The sequence below is a fragment of the Piliocolobus tephrosceles genome, chromosome 8 (genome assembly GCF_002776525.5).
Source record: "Piliocolobus tephrosceles isolate RC106 chromosome 8, ASM277652v3, whole genome shotgun sequence".
NCBI lineage: Eukaryota > Metazoa > Chordata > Mammalia > Primates > Cercopithecidae > Piliocolobus > Piliocolobus tephrosceles.
This window is the reverse complement of record NC_045441.1, coordinates 22,461,574-22,483,962: the sequence shown is the minus strand read 5'-3', so window position 1 is coordinate 22,483,962 and position 22,389 is coordinate 22,461,574. Positions and strand designations below refer to the sequence as shown.

Sequence of the window (22,389 nt, the reverse complement as noted above, 5' to 3'; positions counted from 1 at the left end):
ACACACACACACACACACACACACACACACACACACACACACAACTGATCTTGCATGACTTTAGTGAGGACAATAAATAATAAACATAAAATGTACAAATCACTTCTAGCAATGATTGCTAACCTTTAGCACTCTATTTAATTATCTCATTTACTTCCTATTACAACTTATTGGGTAGGTCCTATTATTGTTTCCATCTTACAGCTACAGAAGAGAGATTTAGAACAGTTAAGAAATTGAACCACAGTGATTTTGTCACTAAGTGATGGAACCAATAAAAGAAGTCACCCAAACCTGTTTGACTACAAAATCTGAGTTCATAAGTGACAGCTATCATTCTTATTAATATAATCCTAACCATTATTTATTTTCTAGTATTACAGTTGTGTCTCCATTTCTAGTTTCTGAAAGGTCAATTTTAGTTGCAATTTTGTCAATCAACTGAGAATGTATCATTCACCACTAAACAAAAATGTGTATTCTTTTTTTTTTTTTTTTTTTTTGAGGTGGAGTCTAGATCAGTCCCCAGTCTGGAGTGCAGTGGCGCGATATCAGCTCACTGCAACCTCCGCCTCCCAGGTTCAAGCGATTCTCCTGCCTCAGTCTCCCAACTAGCTGGGATTACAGGCATGCGCCACCACGTCCAGTTAATTTTGTATTTTCAGTAAAGACGATGTTTCCCCATGTTGGTCAGGCTGGTCTCAAACTCCCGACCTCAGGTGATCCACCCACCTTGGCCTCCCAAAGTGCTGAGATTACAGGCTTGAGCCACCATGCCCAGCCCAAAAATGTGTACTCTAACTTTTCCAATTTACTTATTAACAGTTTGGTTAGCACATAAAATATAGCTTCTTCTTTTTCTTTTTTTAATCTGACAATCATCTGACCGAACTGTAGAAAATTCAGTTCAGCTAATAAAACTGTGGTTTTGAAAATTACATTCATGATCTTGTTCACTAAAATATAGGCAGACAGACCTGTATCCAAATCCTGGCTCTACAGCCAGGGTTTCAGAAAAGTACTTAACTCTTAAAGCCTAAATTTTCCCATAGGTAAAATGGGGATGGAAACAGTACTTTAACTACCTCATTGGCCCATGCTTAAGAGTAAATAATTCTTACAAAACACTTAAAATAACACCTGGGACCTAATAACCACTCAAAAAATTGTTAGTTTTACTATTACTATTTTTAGTTCTCAAATCTGGGTTTTAAAATGGATTTGAAATGATTTCCCCTTGAAATGTTTTCCTCCAATACGAAGAACTAAGTTCAAGGGTCTCGTAATTTCCGAGACATGTATTTTTTTTTGGTAAATAGAAGCACACAAAAAGTCCCCCAGAATGGCCTGTGGTGGTCACATATACCTCTACAATTCAAAGGATCTCAGATGTTTTAATTTAAATAATCCTTTCCTGAAAATGTCAAATACCACCCTCATTTTTTCTCTTTTCAATCTAAACTGCCTATTCTAGGATTAAGGGTAAAACAGTTTATAAACTACACATAAAGAACTCTATAAATGTAAGGAACTATTCACATCAGTTTTAGCAAGGCTATCTCCATTCTCTCTAACCTTTGAAGTGACACTTAAATTTAAGAAGGTTGAGCAAATTAAAATGGCCGAAGTGTTTTCTCTGGCGAAAAAGGAAAGGATTAGCTAATCTGAAGGTTACTGCCGTCATCCAGACTGTCAAATGACTGTTTCCCTGGCTTCTAAGTGATTGAAGAACACATAAAAAGTAGACTGGACCACATAAAAATTGACTATATACCTATTCTTAAAATAGCTCTACAGAAAAAGGCCTTTGTTTGACATTTTTATTATGGTTTAAAGACAAGGAAAATAGCATTTTTGTAAAAAATCAAACCCTTATTTGATACCTTAGAAAACCTGATAGCCATGTGATATCTTCCTAAAACTGAAACTTCAATAATGCTGGCTGTTCCCACCATAGGCTTTCAGGCCCTTACCAATTCTTGAGTGTCTTCTTGTAGCGGCAGAAATGCCGCTTCCAGAATTGCAACCTGGTCAGCACTAAGCTTCTGCCACAGCCCGATCAGCAGAATCACCAAATGGGTGGCACTCTTCAGTCTGGTGAATGACTGGAACAGATTGCCTTGGTTTTCCTCCACTGCATCTGCTAGAGCGATTACCTGCAGATATTACAAACTTGGGTTAGGGATAATTTCACAATTCTTGAGCCCTCAACAAATTACGTCTGGCACACTTCTGTTTTTCTTTAACATAACTTGATGAACTTTGTCTTCCACAAACACAAGCTATGTTGAGTAATAAAAGAGTTATCATTCATCTGCTCACTTCCTTCTTTAAAAAAAAAATGCCCACAGTAATTCCAAATCCATATGGCCAGAAGTGGAAAATATCCACAAAATAAGCTTAGCAGGGACAGGGTTCAGTGTATGCTTTGCCATCTATTGACCTTCTTCAATATATGGTAATATAAGTAACCTCTAATAAAGTTATCACAGTCTTTATTACCAGCCACATAGATTAATCAGTTAAAACATTCTCAGAAGAATAATTGCATTTGCCTTGTAGTTCAAAATAACTTCATTACACTTTTTTCAGAACATTGTCTTCCTCTAATATTAGTCTTTAGACGCTACATGGTAATGGGATATCTAATATTTCTTTATTATATTTAAAAGGTAGATAATGTTCAAACATTTGACCAGTTGAGTAATGTCATTTTTAACACAAATGTCAGGCAACAGCCCACAGGGACCTGAAAGAAAAAAAAAAAAAAGTCAGGGTGTGTTAGCTTTTCAATGCCAAATCTACTTAGGATAAAATTGGCAGAAGTGAGTAGAACTGACTTTTTTTCATCCTTTTGAATAATCCTGTGGAAAAAAGAACTAAAGCAACAATTGGATGAAACATTCAAAACTGCCCATTGGTGTTTTATTTTAGTTTAATGTCTTGGTGAATTCTGTGCTCATTAAAAGTAATGAACTGACTGCCGCAGAGGCTCAAGGCGTCTGACAGTACCCAGAACAGCATTAGTAAAAGCCAGGGCCATATGAGCTCCTTTCTACAAGTCCCCACCAGCTTGGGAGACGGGAGTTCAAATGAGTCTCAGAAGTCTGGTGCAGATGATCCATTTGGTGATATTTCATGGTTTATTGACACGGGCTCAAAGGGCTTGTTAAAAAATCATCATTCAAACAAGTAGAATGTACAGCTGTGTGGTCTCCAAATTCCATGTTGGGAGAGGGGCTGTACAGAAACAGCCCTCAGAGTGTCTCAGAGATACTAGAAAAGAGATGTAGACAGAGCAACTGAAGGTCCTTGCCTGAAATCGCTGGGGCGACCAAGATTCTTTGCCACTTGGCTGAGGGCTTGCAGAGTTATAAAAGGCAATCACAATTCACATTTAGCTCTACAGGGAGCCATGGGAGTTTAAATGAAGACTAGCATAACGTAAAGTGCATTACTTGCTATGCGTCTAGTACTGTGCTACTTCCCAATTACATTCAAAAGAAGTACACAATATCTTACAGTCCACAAGGATCTTATAATTTGCTGGAAAGAAAACATACATACACAACCAATTAGTGGGAAGAAACATTACTATAATAATGTCCTAATTGTGCAGAACAGAAAGTAAGTGTGAAAGAAGTTAGCAAAGGGACGGATTACTGTGGGCCAGAGTTAATATCCCTGGGGCCTCTTTTACTCAAACAGAGCTTGGAACTCATCCCTTCCCCATTACTTCAAGAAGTCCCGTTGAAGAGATGGTAAGAGCCCACTTTCCTTAAACCAAAACACCTGGAATCGTGTTCCTCCCCCACCCCCACCGTGATTCCAATGGACTCCTGTTAAAGTCTGAGTTTATACTCTTTTTCTTCCTGTGAATGTTACCAATTAAGCCTCATTGTGGAGCCATCACATTATGACACAGATGCTTATTGTCAAAAAGTCCAAATCATACAAGGATCAAGGTCATAAACACCCATTGAATGCCAGATATGTGCAAGAATTTGTGGGAAGTACTGTAGGGAATTCAATGGTGACAGATCTAATCTCCGCCTTCAAAGAGTTTGTAATAGAGAAAGGAAAATAGGTCAAGGAGGCAAATATTGACCACATAAGGAAGACCCTATAGGCTATAAAGGAGAATTCCACTAACATCGCAATTATTATGTGAATAACTATCCCTCCAATTAATTGAACATAGGCCACAGGCCAAACATTCTGCCCTGTGCCATACAGGTATCAGTGTCTTCAATCCTCACATCTCCCCTGCAACTTAGTTGACATTTTCTTTCACAGATGAGAACTCTGAGGCTCAGGAAATATAAGGTATTTGCCCAGGACAGTACGCAGGGTGTGCAAACTGTGCTCAAGCTTTGACGGGCCCGAACTTGTTTAATGCTCTGTTGTTTCTGCCTTGAAATTCTTAGTAATTTTATTTTTGAGCTTGCATTTTGCAAGTAAAATTGATGGGGCAATGGAGCATGCACAGGCGCAGAGGAGTCATACTTGCATTTAAAACTGCATTAATATAACGATTAATGGTAAAATTCATGCTAATTATTCGAAATTTTAGTTTTTTCTTACTTAGAAAGCTACTAAAAAGAAAATAAGAAAACACTATCAGAAGCTGTGAAAGAGAGAGTACTGAAGAAAACAAAAAGCTTTGTATTTTAGTGGTTGTTTTAACAGCCCTTTCTTCCTGCCTGTTGAACAAGGGCCCCTCATTTTCATTTTGCACTGGGAGCCACAAAATAAGTAGTCAGCCTGACCATCACCTAATAGATGAAAGAATAGGATTCAAACTTCGGAGTCTGTCTCACTCCAAATCTTGTTTGGGACCTTAAGCACGTTGTAGGTTCAGAGATGGGCATACTACTACTAGCTGAGTGTAGGGGGCCTTAGGAAGGAAGAGGTAGAGAAAGAAGAAGTGGTATGCCAGAACTAGCTCAGTCAGCTCCTCCCACATCAGGAGAAAGAACCTATTGTTCAGTTTTCAGAAATTTTGCAAGCCAGCTGTTACACATGGCCATTACTAACAATTAAATCACATAAACTTAAAACTAAATGAATTATATTTAAAACAAAGGTGATAAATACTCAACATTCATTACTTCCTATTATTATCTGGTCTCTTGAGGTTATTTGTGCCTATTGTATCCATATATTGGAAACACTTTGCAATGGGCTACAGTTTACATTTCTTCCTAACTCTGCATTCACGGGTCTCACATTGGTAGCCTGAAATCAGCCATGGTGGAAGTATTTACTACATGAAAATCCACAAAAGTTTCAGGCTTCCTACCCTTCCCCTGCTTCCCCAGAAAGTCTCTTGTTAACTATTTACTAGCACACCAGTGAGAAGAGGTATCTGCAATTTGTCCTAAGAATAGATGTTGAAGGCTGGGTGCGGTGACTCATGCCTGTAATCCCAGCGCTTTGGGAGGCCAAGGTGGGTGGATCACAAGCTCAGGCATTCGAGACCAGCCTGGCCAACATGGTGAAACCCCAACTCTACTAAAAATACAAAAATTAGCTGGGCATGGTGGCGTGTGCCTGTAATCCCAGCTACTCAGGAGGCTGAGGCAGGAGAATCACTTGAACCAGGGAGTCAGAGGTTGCAGTGAGCCGAGATTGTGCCACTGCACTCCAGCCTGGCAACAGAGTGAGACTCCATCTCAGGGAAAAAAAAAAAAAAGAATAGATATTGAATAAAGCCAATTTAGGCACAGTGTTTGATGACATTAAAAAGGTAAGGTGGGCACTGTTGTAGAGAAACCAAAATGTCACAGTGAAAGCATGCACTTAACTCTGTAGGCACTGGGGAGCCACAAAGTATTTTGACTGTGGGTGTTACTTGATGGAGGCTGCACTCTCAGCAGCTATCAGATCATAACAAATATTTGGGGCATTTTCTGGACTTAAAGGATGCTTTTACGCACACGTTCCTCACTATCAAGGGAAAATCCTCACTAAGTGCAACAACATGTCAGTTCATGGACCCACCCAACTTGCTAAACACAGCTGTGATGGAAGAATGACTTCTCAGTGAGACAGCAGCCCAAGCCACAGGATCTTTCCTGAGCAAGGCCCAAAATATATCAATCGGAGAGAAGCATTGTCTAAGTCTCAGTCTCATTGGACATATTCCTGTGCCATTGTGGAAAGAGTCTGCTATCCCCAAATGGTCACAGAAACTGGAAAGAAATGGGATAAACAATTCCTTATGTAAATTACCCCCAAGGAAAATCTTCCTGACCTACTGGCCAGCATGAAATACTAAACAGATCTCCATGTTCTCAATTTAGTTTTACATGTAACAGCCAGGTTTACTGTGTTCCCCATAAGAGCCAAATGAATTTAACAGAATTAACATAGTAAAAAGAGCTGGAAAAACTACACCCATCAGGATTCAGATCTCTGAGACCAAGGCCTAGAAGATCTCGATGCTCACCTGGAACTGAGAAATGAGGCCAACCAGCTGCTAGGACTTAAATTTGAGGGAGAGCAATTTTTCAGGGTGCATCACTGGCTGAGCAAGATGTGTGTTCCCTAGTGTTCAACTGAACTACAGAAAGGGAGGGGTCTAGGAAATAATAAATGCTAATGATCTCAAGCATAATGTGTTGATGGCCTTTGCTTTGCTTTTTCAAATTGAAGGTTTCCAAATAAAATGGAGACCCCAAAGGACATCTCTGTCCAACTGCCATATCAGTTGATGCCAAAGTAATGAGGCAGAGGCCCAGGGAGCTGCTTGCAGGAAAACGCTCAACTCATAAAGTGAGTGTGAAATTAATCCCAAATACTTCCAGCTGCCAAGATAGGCTCTAAAATTGGTTACAGGAAAGCAGCAGCAGCAACAGCGGAGTAGACATGAATCATACTGTGTGAACACGGACACGTCCAATTTCTTCACCTAAACTTACCATTGAATCTGCCTCCAAATTTCACGTGTGGCACTACCACTGCCTAAACACTACATTGTTTAGCTGTCATTTCCTGGGGCCTGACTGTGGGCCAGGCACTGTGTGCAGGCCTGTCATACCCAGATTATCATGTGGTCCTCATGACAACCCTCTGATATAGGAACTGCTGACCCCCTCTCCCCCAACTTCCCAATGAGAAAACAGAAGCTTACAGACATTTGAACACACTGCCTGTGGTCATAAATAAGGGAAGAGAAGGGCTAGGATTCTAATCCTGTCTTCTAATTTCCTACTGGGTGCCCTTTCTTCTATACCAATATACAAATGATACATTCAGCCCCATAATATAAACTAATGTACAAATTATACATTCAGCCTCATAAAATAATCCAGCGAATTTTCATCTTGATAATTAAGCAAAGATACTAAGGAAGAACACTACTAATATATTACATCCACGATAGGCATATGTGCTTTAGTTATGCTTTCCCATTGTTGCAGCTTTACACATGAGGTCCATGCGAATTGGCTGGTTTCTGCACAAAGTTGCGTGGTACTGCCCAAAATTACATTATAAAGGAAATTCGTTCATAACTTGTAAGAATGGGAAGTTAACATACTAAGGTTTTTTTCTTAACAAAGAGAATTTTATTATGTTCCATATAGCTCAAAAATATGAAGATTTTAGAAAATAGACATTTTCTATGCCTGCTCCTTTAGTGAAGCTACTTTTTTCAAAGGGATGATTCATTTATTTTCTATAAAATCTCACATTACAACATTTTCAGTGGTCTGAGCAAGTTAATGTTTTGTAATAATAATTGTCAACAGCTATTTTTATTGAGGGCTATCTAGGAGCCAGGGACTGTCCTAAACTCTTTACAGAAATAATCTCATTTAATTCTTAAAAAAATACTGTGAGGTATATACTGTCATTGCTCCCATTTTAAAAACAAGACCAGAGAAGTACAGAAAGTGTCAAACAGTAAGCAGTAGAGCCAGAATTCATATACAAGCAATCTGACCCAAGAAACATTACTATGAAGCACTGCCTGCATTAACCTTCTGCCTGCATATCAGTCTCATCATGTGCAATATGTGAAACTAATTCTATTTAGTTTCCCAATGGGAGGTTTCAGCTTTGTTGATCTCCCAACACCCGATAGATGAATGAGTTAAGAAAATGACATTCTTATGATATGGATGAATTTATACATCTCTTAGGGAAGAATGCAATAGGCTGTGCTGGAACAGGTAATGTCCTGGGAATCAAGGATACAGAGCTTCTAGTCCTGGCTTTGCTACCAAGCAGTTTTATGTCAGTGTTCATCAATTTACTTCCATTTTCTGGGCTCTAGTTTCATCACCTTTAAAACATAGGAAACATGATCTCTAACATCCAGCACAGATATAAGTGTCTGATTCAAAAAATTTTAAATTACTTTTGGATGATGTGTTGTTTTGAATTATCCATGCCACTTCTTCCCCTCTATTTGCACACATAATAGGATTCTTGTTGACTTGGGGGTTTTATCTATAAAAGAGCATTATGAATATTTTTCTTTGGCTAATTCATAGGATTATGAAAATTAAGTGAGAGGGGTAAAAAGACGGACAATAACAAGTGCTGGCAAGGATGTGGAAAAATTGGAACCCACGTACATTGCTGGTGGAAATGTAATACAGTACAGCTTCTATGCTAAACAGGTTGGCAGCTCCTCAAAAAGTTAAACATAGAGTTACCATATGACCCAGAAATTCCACTTCTAGGTATACGCCCAAGAGAAATGAAAATACATGTCCATTTAAAAACTTGCTCACGAATAGTTATAGCAGCATTACTTATAACAGCCAAAAAGTAGAAACAACTCAAATGTCCATCAACAGACAAATGGATAAACAAATGTGGCATATTCATATAATGAAATATTGTTCAGCTATAAAAAGAAACCAAGTACTTATACATGCTACAAAATGGATGAATCTCGAAAATGTTATACTAAACGAAAGAAGCCTATGACAAAGGAACACATATTGTATGATTCCATTTATACAAAATACCCAGAATAGGTAAATCTGTAAACACAGAAAGTAGATTAATAGTTGCTTAGGGCTGGGGGTAGGTGGTAAATAGGAGGAATGGGAAGTGACAGCTAATGGGTGTTCAGTTTCTTTTAGGAGGTGTTAAAATGTTCTAAAATTAGACTATGGTAATCGGGGCACAATCCTGTGAATAACACTAAAAACCATTGAATTATACTCTTTAAATGACTGAATTGTAATATATGTAAATAATATCTCAATAAAGCTGTGAAAATAGTAAAAGAATAAAAGATATTTTGCAAGTATAATTCCTGTAAGATAAATAAATAAACACAAAGACATCTTTACTTAGGCAACAATTTTGATATATTAATGGCCATACCATATTGCAACTAGGGCTTAATTACCTTAAGGATGATGGAATAACCTTGTGACTCTGGAGTCACCCACATCTAACTATGACTACTGGTAATGCTACTTATTAGCTGTACAACTTTTGGCTACTTACCTTACCTCCCTCAAACTTAGTTTTCTCACCTACAAAACAATACTCAATAAAAGCTAGTGAACATCCGTGCTGTTCATTTCTAATTGGTTGGGCTCCTGGTTACTATTTCTTAAGATTGTCTATCGTTTAGGGCTCAGTTCAATTTAGTAACACCAGGAAAATTCTGCTTTTTCTATTAGATTAATAATGACATTGAAAAAGAAAGACTCTTCTGCTTGAGGCAGTTTACCAACTACTGCCTCCCAAAGTTAGGCAGGATAGCTGATCACCCTGCACTGTACCCTGACCCTCACTCTGTGGTCACTCAATGAAACAGTGTTCATTTTACAGCTAAGTTTAATCAAGTTTCAAAGCCTGATTAAAAGCTTGCAAGTTACTCAACGTTGGATTTCCCTTTATCCACTCCTTTAGCAATACTATTAAAACAAGCACACACAGACACGCTACTTTGCCTGGTATGACTTGTTCTCTAGAAATCCTCTGAGGCTTGTTAACTTAGGGAGCCAGACATTGCTTGTTCTTCTTTTATACCTTACTGAAAATGTTAGAAAATTTGGTGATTTGAATAAAATGTTTCTCAAGTACATCATGAAAAGCCATAGAAAATCAAAACTCAAGCTCAAAAAGCCCAGAAAATTCCAGTGTAAAAATATCAACTGGTAAGACCCCAACATGACCACAATTTTCCAGTACGAGGTACACATTGGGTGTCCCATAAATGCTGGGTAAATTGATGAACTTCAAAGTCAGTCCACTTAAAGATACACTGCAACTATATTTTTTTCTGCTTCTTAAATCCTGGACACACTGAATCAGGCACTGTCAGGCTCCCAATCTGAACGGAACCCAAGTGATGTCACATGGAAACAACAGACCTACCTCAATATATCTGTCATCTACTTTTTAAAAAATTGCTCCAGGTCACCTTTAGCCAGAGCTTCCTAAACACCAAACAGACAGCTCTAATGACTGCTGAAATGAATTTATTTTTCAGATGGCAGCCCTTTGGGTGGAAAGGCGCATGCTCAGTCTAAGAGAGAATTGGAAGCAGACAAGAAATAGGACATACTTCCCTCTCAAAAATGTTGTTTGTGATGGCATTTGCTACAGATTCCAACATGGCAAAGGGTTTGCAATAAGGAAAAAAGAAAAGATTTTACCAGGGCTAAGCTTTTACTTTGGATGAGATGATCCAATTTGATCCAAAAGAATTGTTCTTTTACCAAAAACGATGAAATAGGGCTCAAAATGAAAAAGAAATGGCATGGAGATGATTTAAATGCCAGACAGGCATGTAAGAAGCATTTGGGTAGTAAGCTTATAACTAATCCATTCATTACCTACATGCATTCATTACCTCTGTGCTGAACTTATGACTACATAAAAGAGAATCCTGAGGCTTTTACTTTGAAGGCATAGCAAGAATCTAATTCTTAGCTGTTTTTGCTACCATATTATTTTGTATTAATGGGACAGTGAACTGGATTTCATTCTATTGCACTTCACATTGGAAAGAAAACCTGAGATTCCCCTTTAACATGCATTTAGCTTAAATTTGCAAACCCAAACCAGGATCAGAATACTTTTTTTTTTTTTTTTGAGATGGAGTCTCGTTCTGTTGCCCAGGCTGGAGTGCAATGTTGCGATCTCAGCTCGTTGCAACCTCTACCTCCCGGGTTCAAGTGATTCTCCTGCTTCAGCCTCCTGAGTAGCTGGGATTACAGGTACCCACCACCACGCCTGGCTAATTTTTTGTATTTTTAATAAAGACAGAGTTCCAACATGTTGATCAGGCTGGTCTCAAACTCCCGACATCGTGATCTGCCTGCCTCAACCTCTCAAAGTGCTGGGATTACAGGCGTGAGCCACCGTGCCCGGTCCAGAATACATTTGTAATCATAGTCTCATTTCGGGTAGCCATTAAGACAACTGCAAAAGTGTACCCGTTCAGTAAAAAACTTCAGTTGCAAAAATCATTTGTCTTCATAAGAAGAGACCTGCTAATGAGCTAAACTACCTGATCCTTCAAAACACTAAGGTATGATCGTGTGACTCTTAGAAGTCACAATGGTTTTTCTGGTCTATGATTACAGTTTTCCCAGACACCAATCCACACTTGCAAAATGCCTTGAGAATGCACATAAAAACGGTTTTAGAAAAACAAATTATTTCTGAGAAATTTCTTTATAATATATATACCACAACTCTTTTTTTCTTTTTTAATGTTCTGCTGAGAAGAATATAAAAGGTAGGCAGTGTTGGAATATAGACTTTGGCTAGGACTTCCAAAATATATACCATTGATACATAAAAATGTTAAATGAGAGAGACAATAAATCATTTACAAGTGACACAGAGACAAATTTTGCTATTTCTGCAAAGTTTATTCACCAAATAGACATGTAACTTAATCAGCTGAAAGGAAACGAATGCTTAGCTAATATAAAGTTTTAAAAATACAACTGATCTCAAGCCTGATTACTATTTTTACCTTTTTTCCCCCCTGGCTGACCAAATTTTTACCCCTTTCCATAAAATTATCTTCCTATAGCCAAGGGAAACCCCAATTTAAAAAATAATAATTGATGAAATCAGGTTGTGAAAAGAAGAATGAATGTTCTCTGGACTATGGTTACTCATTGAACAGATCGCTATTAAAGCTGGAATCTATGGTTGGCAATGTCGAAGCTCATTTTACAAGCCCTGGAGAATGCCACAGTTATCACTCTCCAAAAACAACATCTACAAGGTCTGATCTGAATAGTTTCTAAGTTTAGAATGTTTCAGGCCACATTCCTACATTCAGACATGTCAGTAATTATGTAACCACCCACACTGCCTCGAGTGCCATCTCCATTGAAGGGAAATGATGGATAGATGGGCAGTTGGCTGGGTGTCCTAAAAGCATTCCTTTAGCTAAGGTAGCAAGTGCTAAGACACATTATTACATGTGATCAGTTAGAGCATGCTCCCAAAAAGGCAGAAAGGGAGGCTGGAGACCCCAACAATGCTGGTGACACTGCCAATCATTTCCTTGGTTCCAGAGTTTAAGAGGTCAAAGTGACATTTTCACAATAGAGTGTAGTTGTTGAGGCTTTTCTATGAATCCTCTTTTAAAACATCTAGTTTTTTCAGAGGGTCTACTTCTCTTCAATATTTGTAGTTTTTATATATTTTTGCTTTTTTAGATAAAATAGTAACACCACTACTATCTGGTAGTTCTTTGGCAAAATACGTAAATGTCTATATGGCTCAGACCATGTGGAAATAATACAAAAGGCAATGAGGAGAGCTGCCTGGTTTCATATGGAGTGAAACTAGGGTAAACTGTGGGTTATTTTTACAATCACAGGCTATTGAAACATTATAATTGGAAGTTGCCTTGGTGAAGATATGTTATGCCCGATTTCTACTGTGCTATACATTCCCCTAGGTCAGAGACTATTTTATTGTTTGCTGTACCCTCCTACAGTCTCTGGCTCACAGCAGGCATTCAATGAATGTTTGTAATACTAAAGTAAATTTAAAATTCTGATGACTCAGTAGCACAAGAGTATCCATTAAGATGGTAATTCACAGGACCACTACTTGGACAAGCGAAGTAAATGCCTATACTCCAGGTAAACAAGACCAAAATCTCTCATTTTTGAAAAGTTTTTGCAGGCTATGATATTCATTGGGTCTACCACAGGTTGTAAATAACTGGGCTCTAAATCCATACCTTTCACATGTATTATATTACAATGAATTCTAAATTCATTCAAGTCTTTACTGCTGAGTTTACTGCAAGTGTTATGAAGTCTGCAATTTAACTTTAAAATACATCACAGAGCCACATGACGTAAGCATGTGAGTCAGTTTTAAGTGCACTCTAGAGAAGAGTTTCTCATCCTCCTCGTTAATGACATTTGGGGCCAGATAATTCTTTGTTGTCGGGGCTGTCCCAGGTACTATATGAGGTTTATCTGCATCCCTGTACTCTACACATTAGATGCCAATAGCATCTCTCATTACCAGTTGTGACAACCAAAAAACGTCTCCAGACATTGTCAAATGTCTCCCTAGGGGCAAAATCACCCCGGGTTGAGATCCATTGTTCTAGAGTCAGTGAGATTGTGCTCAAAACGGTTATCTTTCTCATCAGCAGCAAAGCCCACAAGCAGAGATGCTACCACAAGGAATTAGGCTACTAGCATCTCCAGCAACACTGGAGACTTTTTCATCCCATAATAAATGTCAGAAATGGATTTTGATTGATGATCAGAAGTTTCATAGTCAGCATTATAGATATTAGAATTGGTTCACTGGCAAAAATTAATGATATTAAAGACACGTGGATTGACTTATTATTTTTATACTCAGACTCTCCTTTGCATGAATAGGGTATATGAATTCCAGCAAGACACTGATGGGATGGGGTCCAAATGTTCCTGTGTCTTGACTTTGGGAAGCAGATTTCTAGCTACTTGATGTCCATTACAAGGGAAAAAAGACACTGCCTTTGATTATTGTCCAATCTGCCCCAACGGAACCTTTCCAGAAAGGCGGTAGTCCAGTACCTAAAGGACAGCTGGGCCTTCACCCAGTCTGCAGTATAGGCTATATGAATTGTCCCATGCTTATAAATGTTTATTTAATAAATGTCTTCACATGTGACAAAATTAGGCATGAGACATACTTCCATTAGAATCAGGGAGAGAGGTTTGGGGAAGACACTCATTCTCATTTACCGCAAGCTTTTTGATGGCTATCGTTACTTACCGAAAAGAATTTAAATTTGTGTGTGACTAAATTGGCAAAGGTAGTGTGCCACATCGAGTGTGTGCTAAGTAATGGGCATACATGCGTTTTAAGAGCTACCTGCAAAGAACCAACAGTCTCACAACAAAAATAGGCCAGGCGTGGTGGTTCACAGCTGGAATCCCAGCACTTTGGGAGGCCAAGGCAGGTGATCACTTGAGGTCAGGTGTTTGAGACCAGCCTGACCAACACGGCAAAACCTAGCCTCTACTAAAAATATAAAAATTAGCTGGGCATGGTGGCACATGCCTGTAATCTCAGCTACTCAGGAGGCTAAGGGACGAGAATCACTTGAACCTGGGAGGCAGAGGCTGCAGTGAGCCAAGAATGCACCACTGCACTCCAGCCTAGGCAACAGAGTGAGACTTTGTCTCAAAAAGAAGAAGAAGAAGAAAACCAAGAGGAGAGGGGTTAAGCAACTTGATGAAAATCACACAGCAATGCCAAGATTCAAACCTGGTATCTTTAAAACCTACAAAGCCCAAGCATTTCCCACTGTGCCATACTGTACCCTTCAACACACACACACACACACACACACACACACACACACACCCCTAAACTAGATGATAAGCGCTATACAAATGGCTATCAGGTTAAGTGAGTATGAGAAATACCTATAAATGACTCCTCCCCAACAACTGATTTCCTGGGGTGAAGGGCCCATAGATTCCTTTGTCTGTCCCTCTTTTAAGTAAACCTACATTTGAATGTTTGAACACCTTTGGTTCATAACAACATTTAAGTCCTGCACATTACTCTTATTGTTTCCCATCTACATCTGTGTTACCTGCCTGGCCCTGTAGTTGTTTGAGTTTGTAACCACTTCAGTAATCATAAACTCTAAACAGTAAAAAAAAAAAAAAAAAAAAAAAACTATAACAGGTATGGAAAAACAGATCGTCCTCATCATAAGTGATTAAACTGAATCTGGGCTCTGGTAATTTAACTCCAGGAGGGTCCTCGACATCTTTAAGCTTCAGTTTTCTCCTTTGTAAAAGACAAGTATGTGGCTTAAAGATTAAATGAGATACAACATAAAATGTATTTGTCACAGTGGCTAGCACATAGGAAGCATGCAATAAAGGTTAGCATTATTATTATTATTTATTATTCCCTGGCTAAACACTCAACCAAGATACTCTTTTTTTTTTTTTTTTTTTTTTTTGAGGTGGAATCTTGCTTTGTCACCCAGGCTGGAGTGCAGTGGTGCAATCTTGGCTCACTGCAGCCTCCATCTCCCAGGTTCATGCCTCCTGAGTAGTTGGGATTATAGGCATTCGCCACCATGCCCAGCTAATTTTTTTTGCATTTTTAGTAGAGACGGAGTTTCAACATGTTGGCCAGGCTGGTCTCAAACCCCTGGCCTCAAGTGATCCACCCACCTCAGCCTCCCAAAGTGCTGAGATAACAGGCATGAGCCACCACGCCCAGCCCAACGTATCCTTTAATAAAGCAAATTAAAATTCAAAAAATGTCATATACCTGAAGACAATAATAACACTCCCTTTTGCCTCTTCATCTCTAGTTTATACAATCCCAATAATTTCAGTACCTCTTCATGGGATTGATTTTGTACATAAAATACATACATTATTTACCAAAGTATGTGTCATAATCTCCACATCTTCTCTCTCAAAGCACCCTGTATGTCCCCTTCTATTATACCCATCACGTTTAGAACGACTTGCTTAATACATGTAAGCTCTGTGAAGGCAGGGACTGTGTCTCATCTTATTTACTACTGTGTCCCCAGCATATAGCATAGGGCCTAACACATAGGAAGGCTCAACAAATATTTGTTCAGTTGAACTGAATTAAATTCTACTTGGTATACCCTAGAAGGGTAGCATATTAGCTTAATATTACTAGCAGAACATTCTCTCAGAAGTAGAGCTAGTACCTAGAATACTAGTTATGAGGCAGAGCAAATAATAGATATCCTTAATTCCATAATGCCCTTTGCTTGTTAGGCACCTCTCCCACCCATACACACATTTTTGAAAAACACTTTTAATGGTTTATAAATCAGGACGTGCCACATTTAATATGGTAGCCTTACTTTTTATCCTCAAAAGTTATCTAATCAATAGTGTGCTCTAAAATTAATGTCTTAGAATTCATTAAATGTATTTTTGTGTTGTATTTTGTGTGTATTTGTTTGGAGTTACACCTCCCAGTGTCTTCATCCAGGAAATAACTATTCTAAGAATATGCCTGGCTACCCCTTGTGGGGGCATTCTCTCCAATTTACACAGTGTCCTCTCCCCATACTTCCTAGGTGGGACCTACTGCAGGCCAAGCATGAATTCCTTCATATAGTCTCTATAATGACACTGTGCAGTGGGGTTATTAGATCTACTTTGGCTGTGACGAAACTGAGGCCCTGATGGTTTAAGACACTGTCCACAATCATGCAGCAAGATTCAAACCCAGGACTGGCTACCCAACAAAGCCCATGTTCTGTCACTGTCCACACTGCTTTGAAAGAACTCTATGGAGCTAGAAAATTCACGTCCACAAAGTTGTTACTTATTTTCAAATTTAATTATGATTATGACTTCAATGAAAGAAACTGTGCATTCTGGGAAAGTAATAAAGTCTATTTCTTATGGATAGAATAGAAGCTAAATCAATTTACTCTAAGAAAAAATAAAATACATGTTTATTCAATCTCTTCAACAAGCATAAATTGAGCACCCACTAGAGTGTCAGGTGCTGCATGAACCTTAATGGAGGAAGAAATGTGGCTCAAGGAGCAACTGAAACTGGGGTTAATAAACATTTGTGAGATAGTGACATTTTTCACAGTTATGAAATAATTCTTAATAACTATCTTTGAAGTGATTTTCAACTATAAAACTAGTCAAAATATAGTCGATATCCATGTATAATTCTAATACAGACCAGAATTAAATAAAACAAAAAGGGACATGATAGTTTTGGTCCTGGCATCGATATTCTCATGTAAAGCTTCTCTGTTAAAACATACAAATAAAATCAAACCAGGCAGGAAAACAAAAAAGAAAAAGAAAAAAGAATGATCATTATAAACGCAGCAAATAAAGAAAAATCTACAAACCCAAGTAAATGTGGTATGTATAAAACAGATCTTTTGTTGAAATGTCCAAATTTGGATTTGATTGGATAAGAGGCCCCTCTAAACCCATGTATTTATTTCTTCCTTCTAAGTAGCTGAAATAGACTATATGAGGATGAGAGCATCTGATAAGAGAGGTATGGGTTACAAGCTCATTTTAAAAATAATTCGCTTTCTAGTTCACTTAACAAATTAAACAGGTGTCACAGTTTAAATTGGAATCCTCTAATAGAGTCCATTTGCTAGAAATCTGAATCCATTTTCAGAAAATAAGAAAAAGATTATTATCATACAAATAACTGATTCACACAGCCAATTTTTGTTTAAATTCTTGGTATTAACATCCAACACTGTGATAAAGAGCCTAATTTGGATAAAATAACAAGTATCACACAAACCATCCAGAGAAGAAATTTTAATTCTGGGGATAGAACACCATCTTCATAGTGGAAGCGTTCATGAGTGATAGGAAAGATCACACAATAGCACGTGAAGCTTCAGGAAAGAGTTCTCTGTTTCAGTTCTCTAGGGTTTTATCCTGTGGCCATCATTTTAATTCCCCTAAGAACACCTTAGAAAATAGTGTTTAGCAATCTGCAAAAAAAGTTCTGATTTGATGATCAAAAACAATATTGAGAAAGATTACACAGATTATTGGGGAACTGGTCACCATAAAACTTCTGGTATATCAGAAGTCAATTCTGGCAGAATCTGAGAAGGGTAAGTTGAGCAGTCACATCTTAGTTTACTGATACTCAGAATATTTAGATTATATCTCTAGTTTTATACCAGCTATTGCCTGAACAGAGATGAGGGCATCAGGAACATCTTGGTCATCAACACTACTTTGATAAGTTATTAAATATCCAAGTTTCCCTTCCACCTACTACAGAAAACTCAATTTCAGCAAAAAAAAAAGCCGTAAGTAGTTGTTTTTATTTAAAGAGGTCTGTCCTGGCCAGGTGCGGTGGCTCACACCTGTAATCCCAGCACTTTGGGAAGCCAAGGAGGGTGGATCACTTGAAGTCAGGAGTTCGAGACCAGCCTGGCCAATATGGCGAAACCCCATCTCTACTAAAAATACAAAAAATCAGCCAGGGATAGTGGTGCATGCCTATAATCCCAGCTACTAAGGAGGCTGAGGCAGGAGAACCGCTTGACCCCAGGAGGCGGAGGTTGCAGTGAGCCAAGATTGTGCCATTGCACTCCAGCCTGGGTGACACAGTGAGACTTTGTCTCAACAAAAAAAAAAAAAAAAAAAAAAATCTGTCCTGAATGTTATCTGGTGTCTCAGACACACACGCCACTTACAGCTATTATCAATCACCAGTAATGCTCTGCTAAAAACCAAGTAAACTCCATTCCTTCACATGAAAACTACTTTTCTTGGTGAATTCCTTTCCTCTGGAGAGAAATAAGCTCTAAAATGGAAGAGACTGAGAGGAGATAAGTTTTGAAATCACAGAATCAGAATTTTAGGGCTAGACCAGAAGAAATTTACTACATCACACTATGGTCATTTATTTACATGTCTCTTTTACTTAGATTATATGTTTTTTGAGAAAAAGGACAATGTTTTTATTTATAGTTCATGACACTGTAAATATACAGTATATTCATCTGAATTCAACTGACTGAATTTGAAAAGATCTTCAAAATCATCTAATCCTAGCCCTATTTTTTAATGTTAAGGAAAAAAAAAAAGTTCTAAGGCCCAGATAGGTGTGGTGACTTGCCTAAAATCACACAGGACGTTAGTACTAGAACCAGTACTAGAACCCCTCACATGAACATCCTCCTTTAAAAGGATATTACCTACACTATCTCATTAAGTATTCACAACAGCTTTACAAATCATACAGGCAGAGCACCTAAGTCCCCCTTTTATGACGAAAAAATGCAAAATGTCAAGGTTACAGGGAAGGTTAATAAGGGTATCAAACTCAGAACTTCTGGCCTGAGCTTTTGTTCCTATGGCACAGAGGATTTGAAACATGCCACTTCTTATTCACAAGGCATGAGCTAGCAAAGGGGAAGTGAATCTAGTCCAAGTGTGCAAGTAGATGGACACCACAGAAGAAAAGGGAAACACAGATGTAGCATAAAAGAAATTAATATGAGGAAGCATGAATACAGTTGGCTGGAGAGAAGAGGAGAGCTTGAAGCTGGGGTAGCAGCCCTCTCCATAAAATGGGATCAGATTTTGGCTTTGTTTTGATTTTCTATGTTTTCAGAAACTTAGTAATTTCCTTCACTGTCACAGTTTTATAATTTGCAAAGCTGATTTCATGTACAATTTATGGCCTATCACACCTCTGATATTGATAATTATTTTCCCTGTGATTACAAGGCAATGATAGTGGGATATCAAGTTGAGACATTCTTTTTATGTTAAAAGAGACAGGAAGGGCATGTGGAAAGAGAGCTATGAGCCTCAACCCTTACATTACTCAGTTTGAGCATCAGATGTTCCCTGATGGCTGAGAACAACACAGATCAGAAAGGGTAGCCACCCAGACACATCCCCTGACCATTCTCATCAGAGTTACTGGGATGGGAGGCCCCAAAATGTGGGTATAAGGTAAAAGGGAGAAAGAAAGCCCAGATCTCTTCCTCCAGCAGCAAAGCCTGCCTAAAGCTTGCTTGATACGATGCAAAGAACACAGGCCTTTGACTCAATAGTTTGAATTGTGCTGTTTACCTCTGCCAAATCATTTTACTTTTCTAGACAATTCTCCTGTTTCTCTAATGTAAAAAGTAGCAAAGTAATACTAACTTGCCTCAAAAAGTTAGTTTTAGGGGCCAATTTAAATGATGTATGTGATGAATTTTAGTAAACTGTTAGTTACTATATGAAGTTAGCTATCATTACAATAGAAGCATAAGGAATTTAACATCTCTAAATAATCTTAATTAATATTCTCCAAACTGAGGTCTACTGTTCAGCTAATTTACATGGAAAGAGTATAAAAATCAGTAGCTTATCTGGAAAAAACCCATAGCATCTGGAACAAATTACAGTTTAAGAAAAGGATAAAACAATGAATTACAATGAATCCTAAGCTTACGTCTTTAAACAAAGAATGCTATGTAAGAGTAAAGATTGGCCAGATTATACAGGGTAGAGGGGACATTTAGTAGTCACAAGGTGAGGATCAAAGGACTTCCAATATCACAAAACTTTACAGAAAGAATTTTTGCTGTCTTTCGCACTGGTATTGAATTTCAATTTATAAAATAAAACATCATCATTAGTTCAGCACATGCAAATGATGAAGATACCCTAGTGGGGTAACACACTACCCCGCAAATCACAAATTTAACTTGTGCGTATGAAAGACATTATTGGCTGGGACAATGAATTATGTTTTATTTGCTGGTTAGAGCACTTGTATCAGCACTGGTCTGAAGCAGCTGTAGAGAATTAGAAAAAAAGACTCCCCCTGAGAATTCCCCTTTTCACCTGATTGGCTACCAGGGTCACCACTAAACAGCAACTGACTTGCTGCCTACAGAGAGAAGTTACTGGAAAGAATCCTGGGATTTGTTAGCATCTATCCAAACAACAACACTAACAAGGCGAAGAAGTTGACTTCTAATTTGGGTCAGGAAAGAATAGGAGTTTGACTTTTTCCCCCAAATCTCTCATTGCTGAAATAAACCTATACCTTAAAATCTACATATCCAAAAGTTAGCAAGGATCTCTGAATATGTAAAAATATGAAATGATACACTTTTGAAGGGGGTTATTCACTTTAAAGAATAATTCTTAACCAGATCCATTTAGGTTTAGCAACTACTTAAGTGTACCGAAAATACAATTTGATTTAAACAAATTTAATTTCTTTACAGCTTTTTCTCAGAAGCACAACTGTGATACAACTGAACAGGAGATTGACTGCTGGCTTCTCACTTCCAGTACTTCCTCTCCAAGGAGATTTCCCTGGGGCTGTTCCTGACCCACACATCCATGGGGAGGCCACTGACAGCCACTTGAATGTTATGAATTTGAGAAGCTGTCACAGCACCTATTTATTCCAAGAGGGTTCAGTATTGTAAGCTGAAAAATGAATTTAGCCTGGATTGTTTAGACTAAGGAAAAAAAAAAAAACTGTGCCTTAGACTCAGCTCTGGCAGAGGGTCTTAAACAATAAGGTTAAATTATGCCCCTGAATTTTGGGGAAGATAGAGGCTGCTTTGGTTTTTCCACTTTCCCACTACTCCTATACCACTAACAAGAACACATGAAAGATTAATTTCCAAAGTTCCAAAGTTGAAATCAGGCTTCAACCCACCATTGTGTAGTCATAAGAATTACACCCAACTACTCATGAGTCATCAGGCACTGGATTCAATCAGTGAATGAATTCATCTTTTATTCCTCTTTCATGGAGGTGACCAGCTATCTCCATTCCAGCAAAGAACTGGCAAAAATGAATAATTTGGTTAAAGCAATCCAACAGCCTCCTTAAGGTTCACACCTAATCAACTATGTAATTTTGGATTTGAGTGTCAACTAATTTGGCCATATCTTGTCATAATTTGACCTACTATTGTAAAGATTGTTATTCATTGTATCACACACAGTCTATGTTATGGAGACTCAGAAGAAAAATTCCTCTCAAACCTCATTATTAGGAAAATGTCTTTTTTTAAATCAACTTCTGTATTAAGTTCCGGGGTACGTGTATGGGATGTGCAGATTTGTTACAGAGGTAAACGTGTGCCATGGTGGTTTGTTGCACAGATAAACCCATCACTGAGGTATTAAGCCCAGCACCCATTAGCTGTTCTTCCTGATGCTCTTCCTCCCCCATTCCCCCAACAGGTCCCAGTATGTGTTGCCCCCCAACAACGTGTCCATGTGTTCTCATGGTTCAGCTCCCACTTGTAAGTGAGAACATGCGGTGTTTGATTTTCTGTTCCTGCATTAGTTTGCTGAGAATAACGGCTTCTAGCCCCATCCATGTCCCTGCAAAGGCATGATCTCATTCCCTTTTATGGCTGCATAGTAT

At 38.4% G+C, this 22,389-nt stretch overlaps 1 protein-coding gene across 7 annotated transcripts in view; it reads right to left on the bottom strand.

Annotated features, from left to right (window-relative positions):
- The window catches only part of BBS9 (Bardet-Biedl syndrome 9), a 514,065-nt gene that overhangs the window by 118,405 nt on the left and 373,271 nt on the right, over nt 1-22,389 (bottom strand). For all 7 annotated transcript variants that reach the window (XM_023191692.2, XM_023191694.2, XM_023191691.2 and 4 more), the window contains one exon: nt 1,974-2,156. In XM_023191692.2, the coding sequence (XP_023047460.1) occupies nt 1,974-2,156 (183 nt within the window). The remainder of the gene's footprint in view (nt 1-1,973; nt 2,157-22,389) is intronic.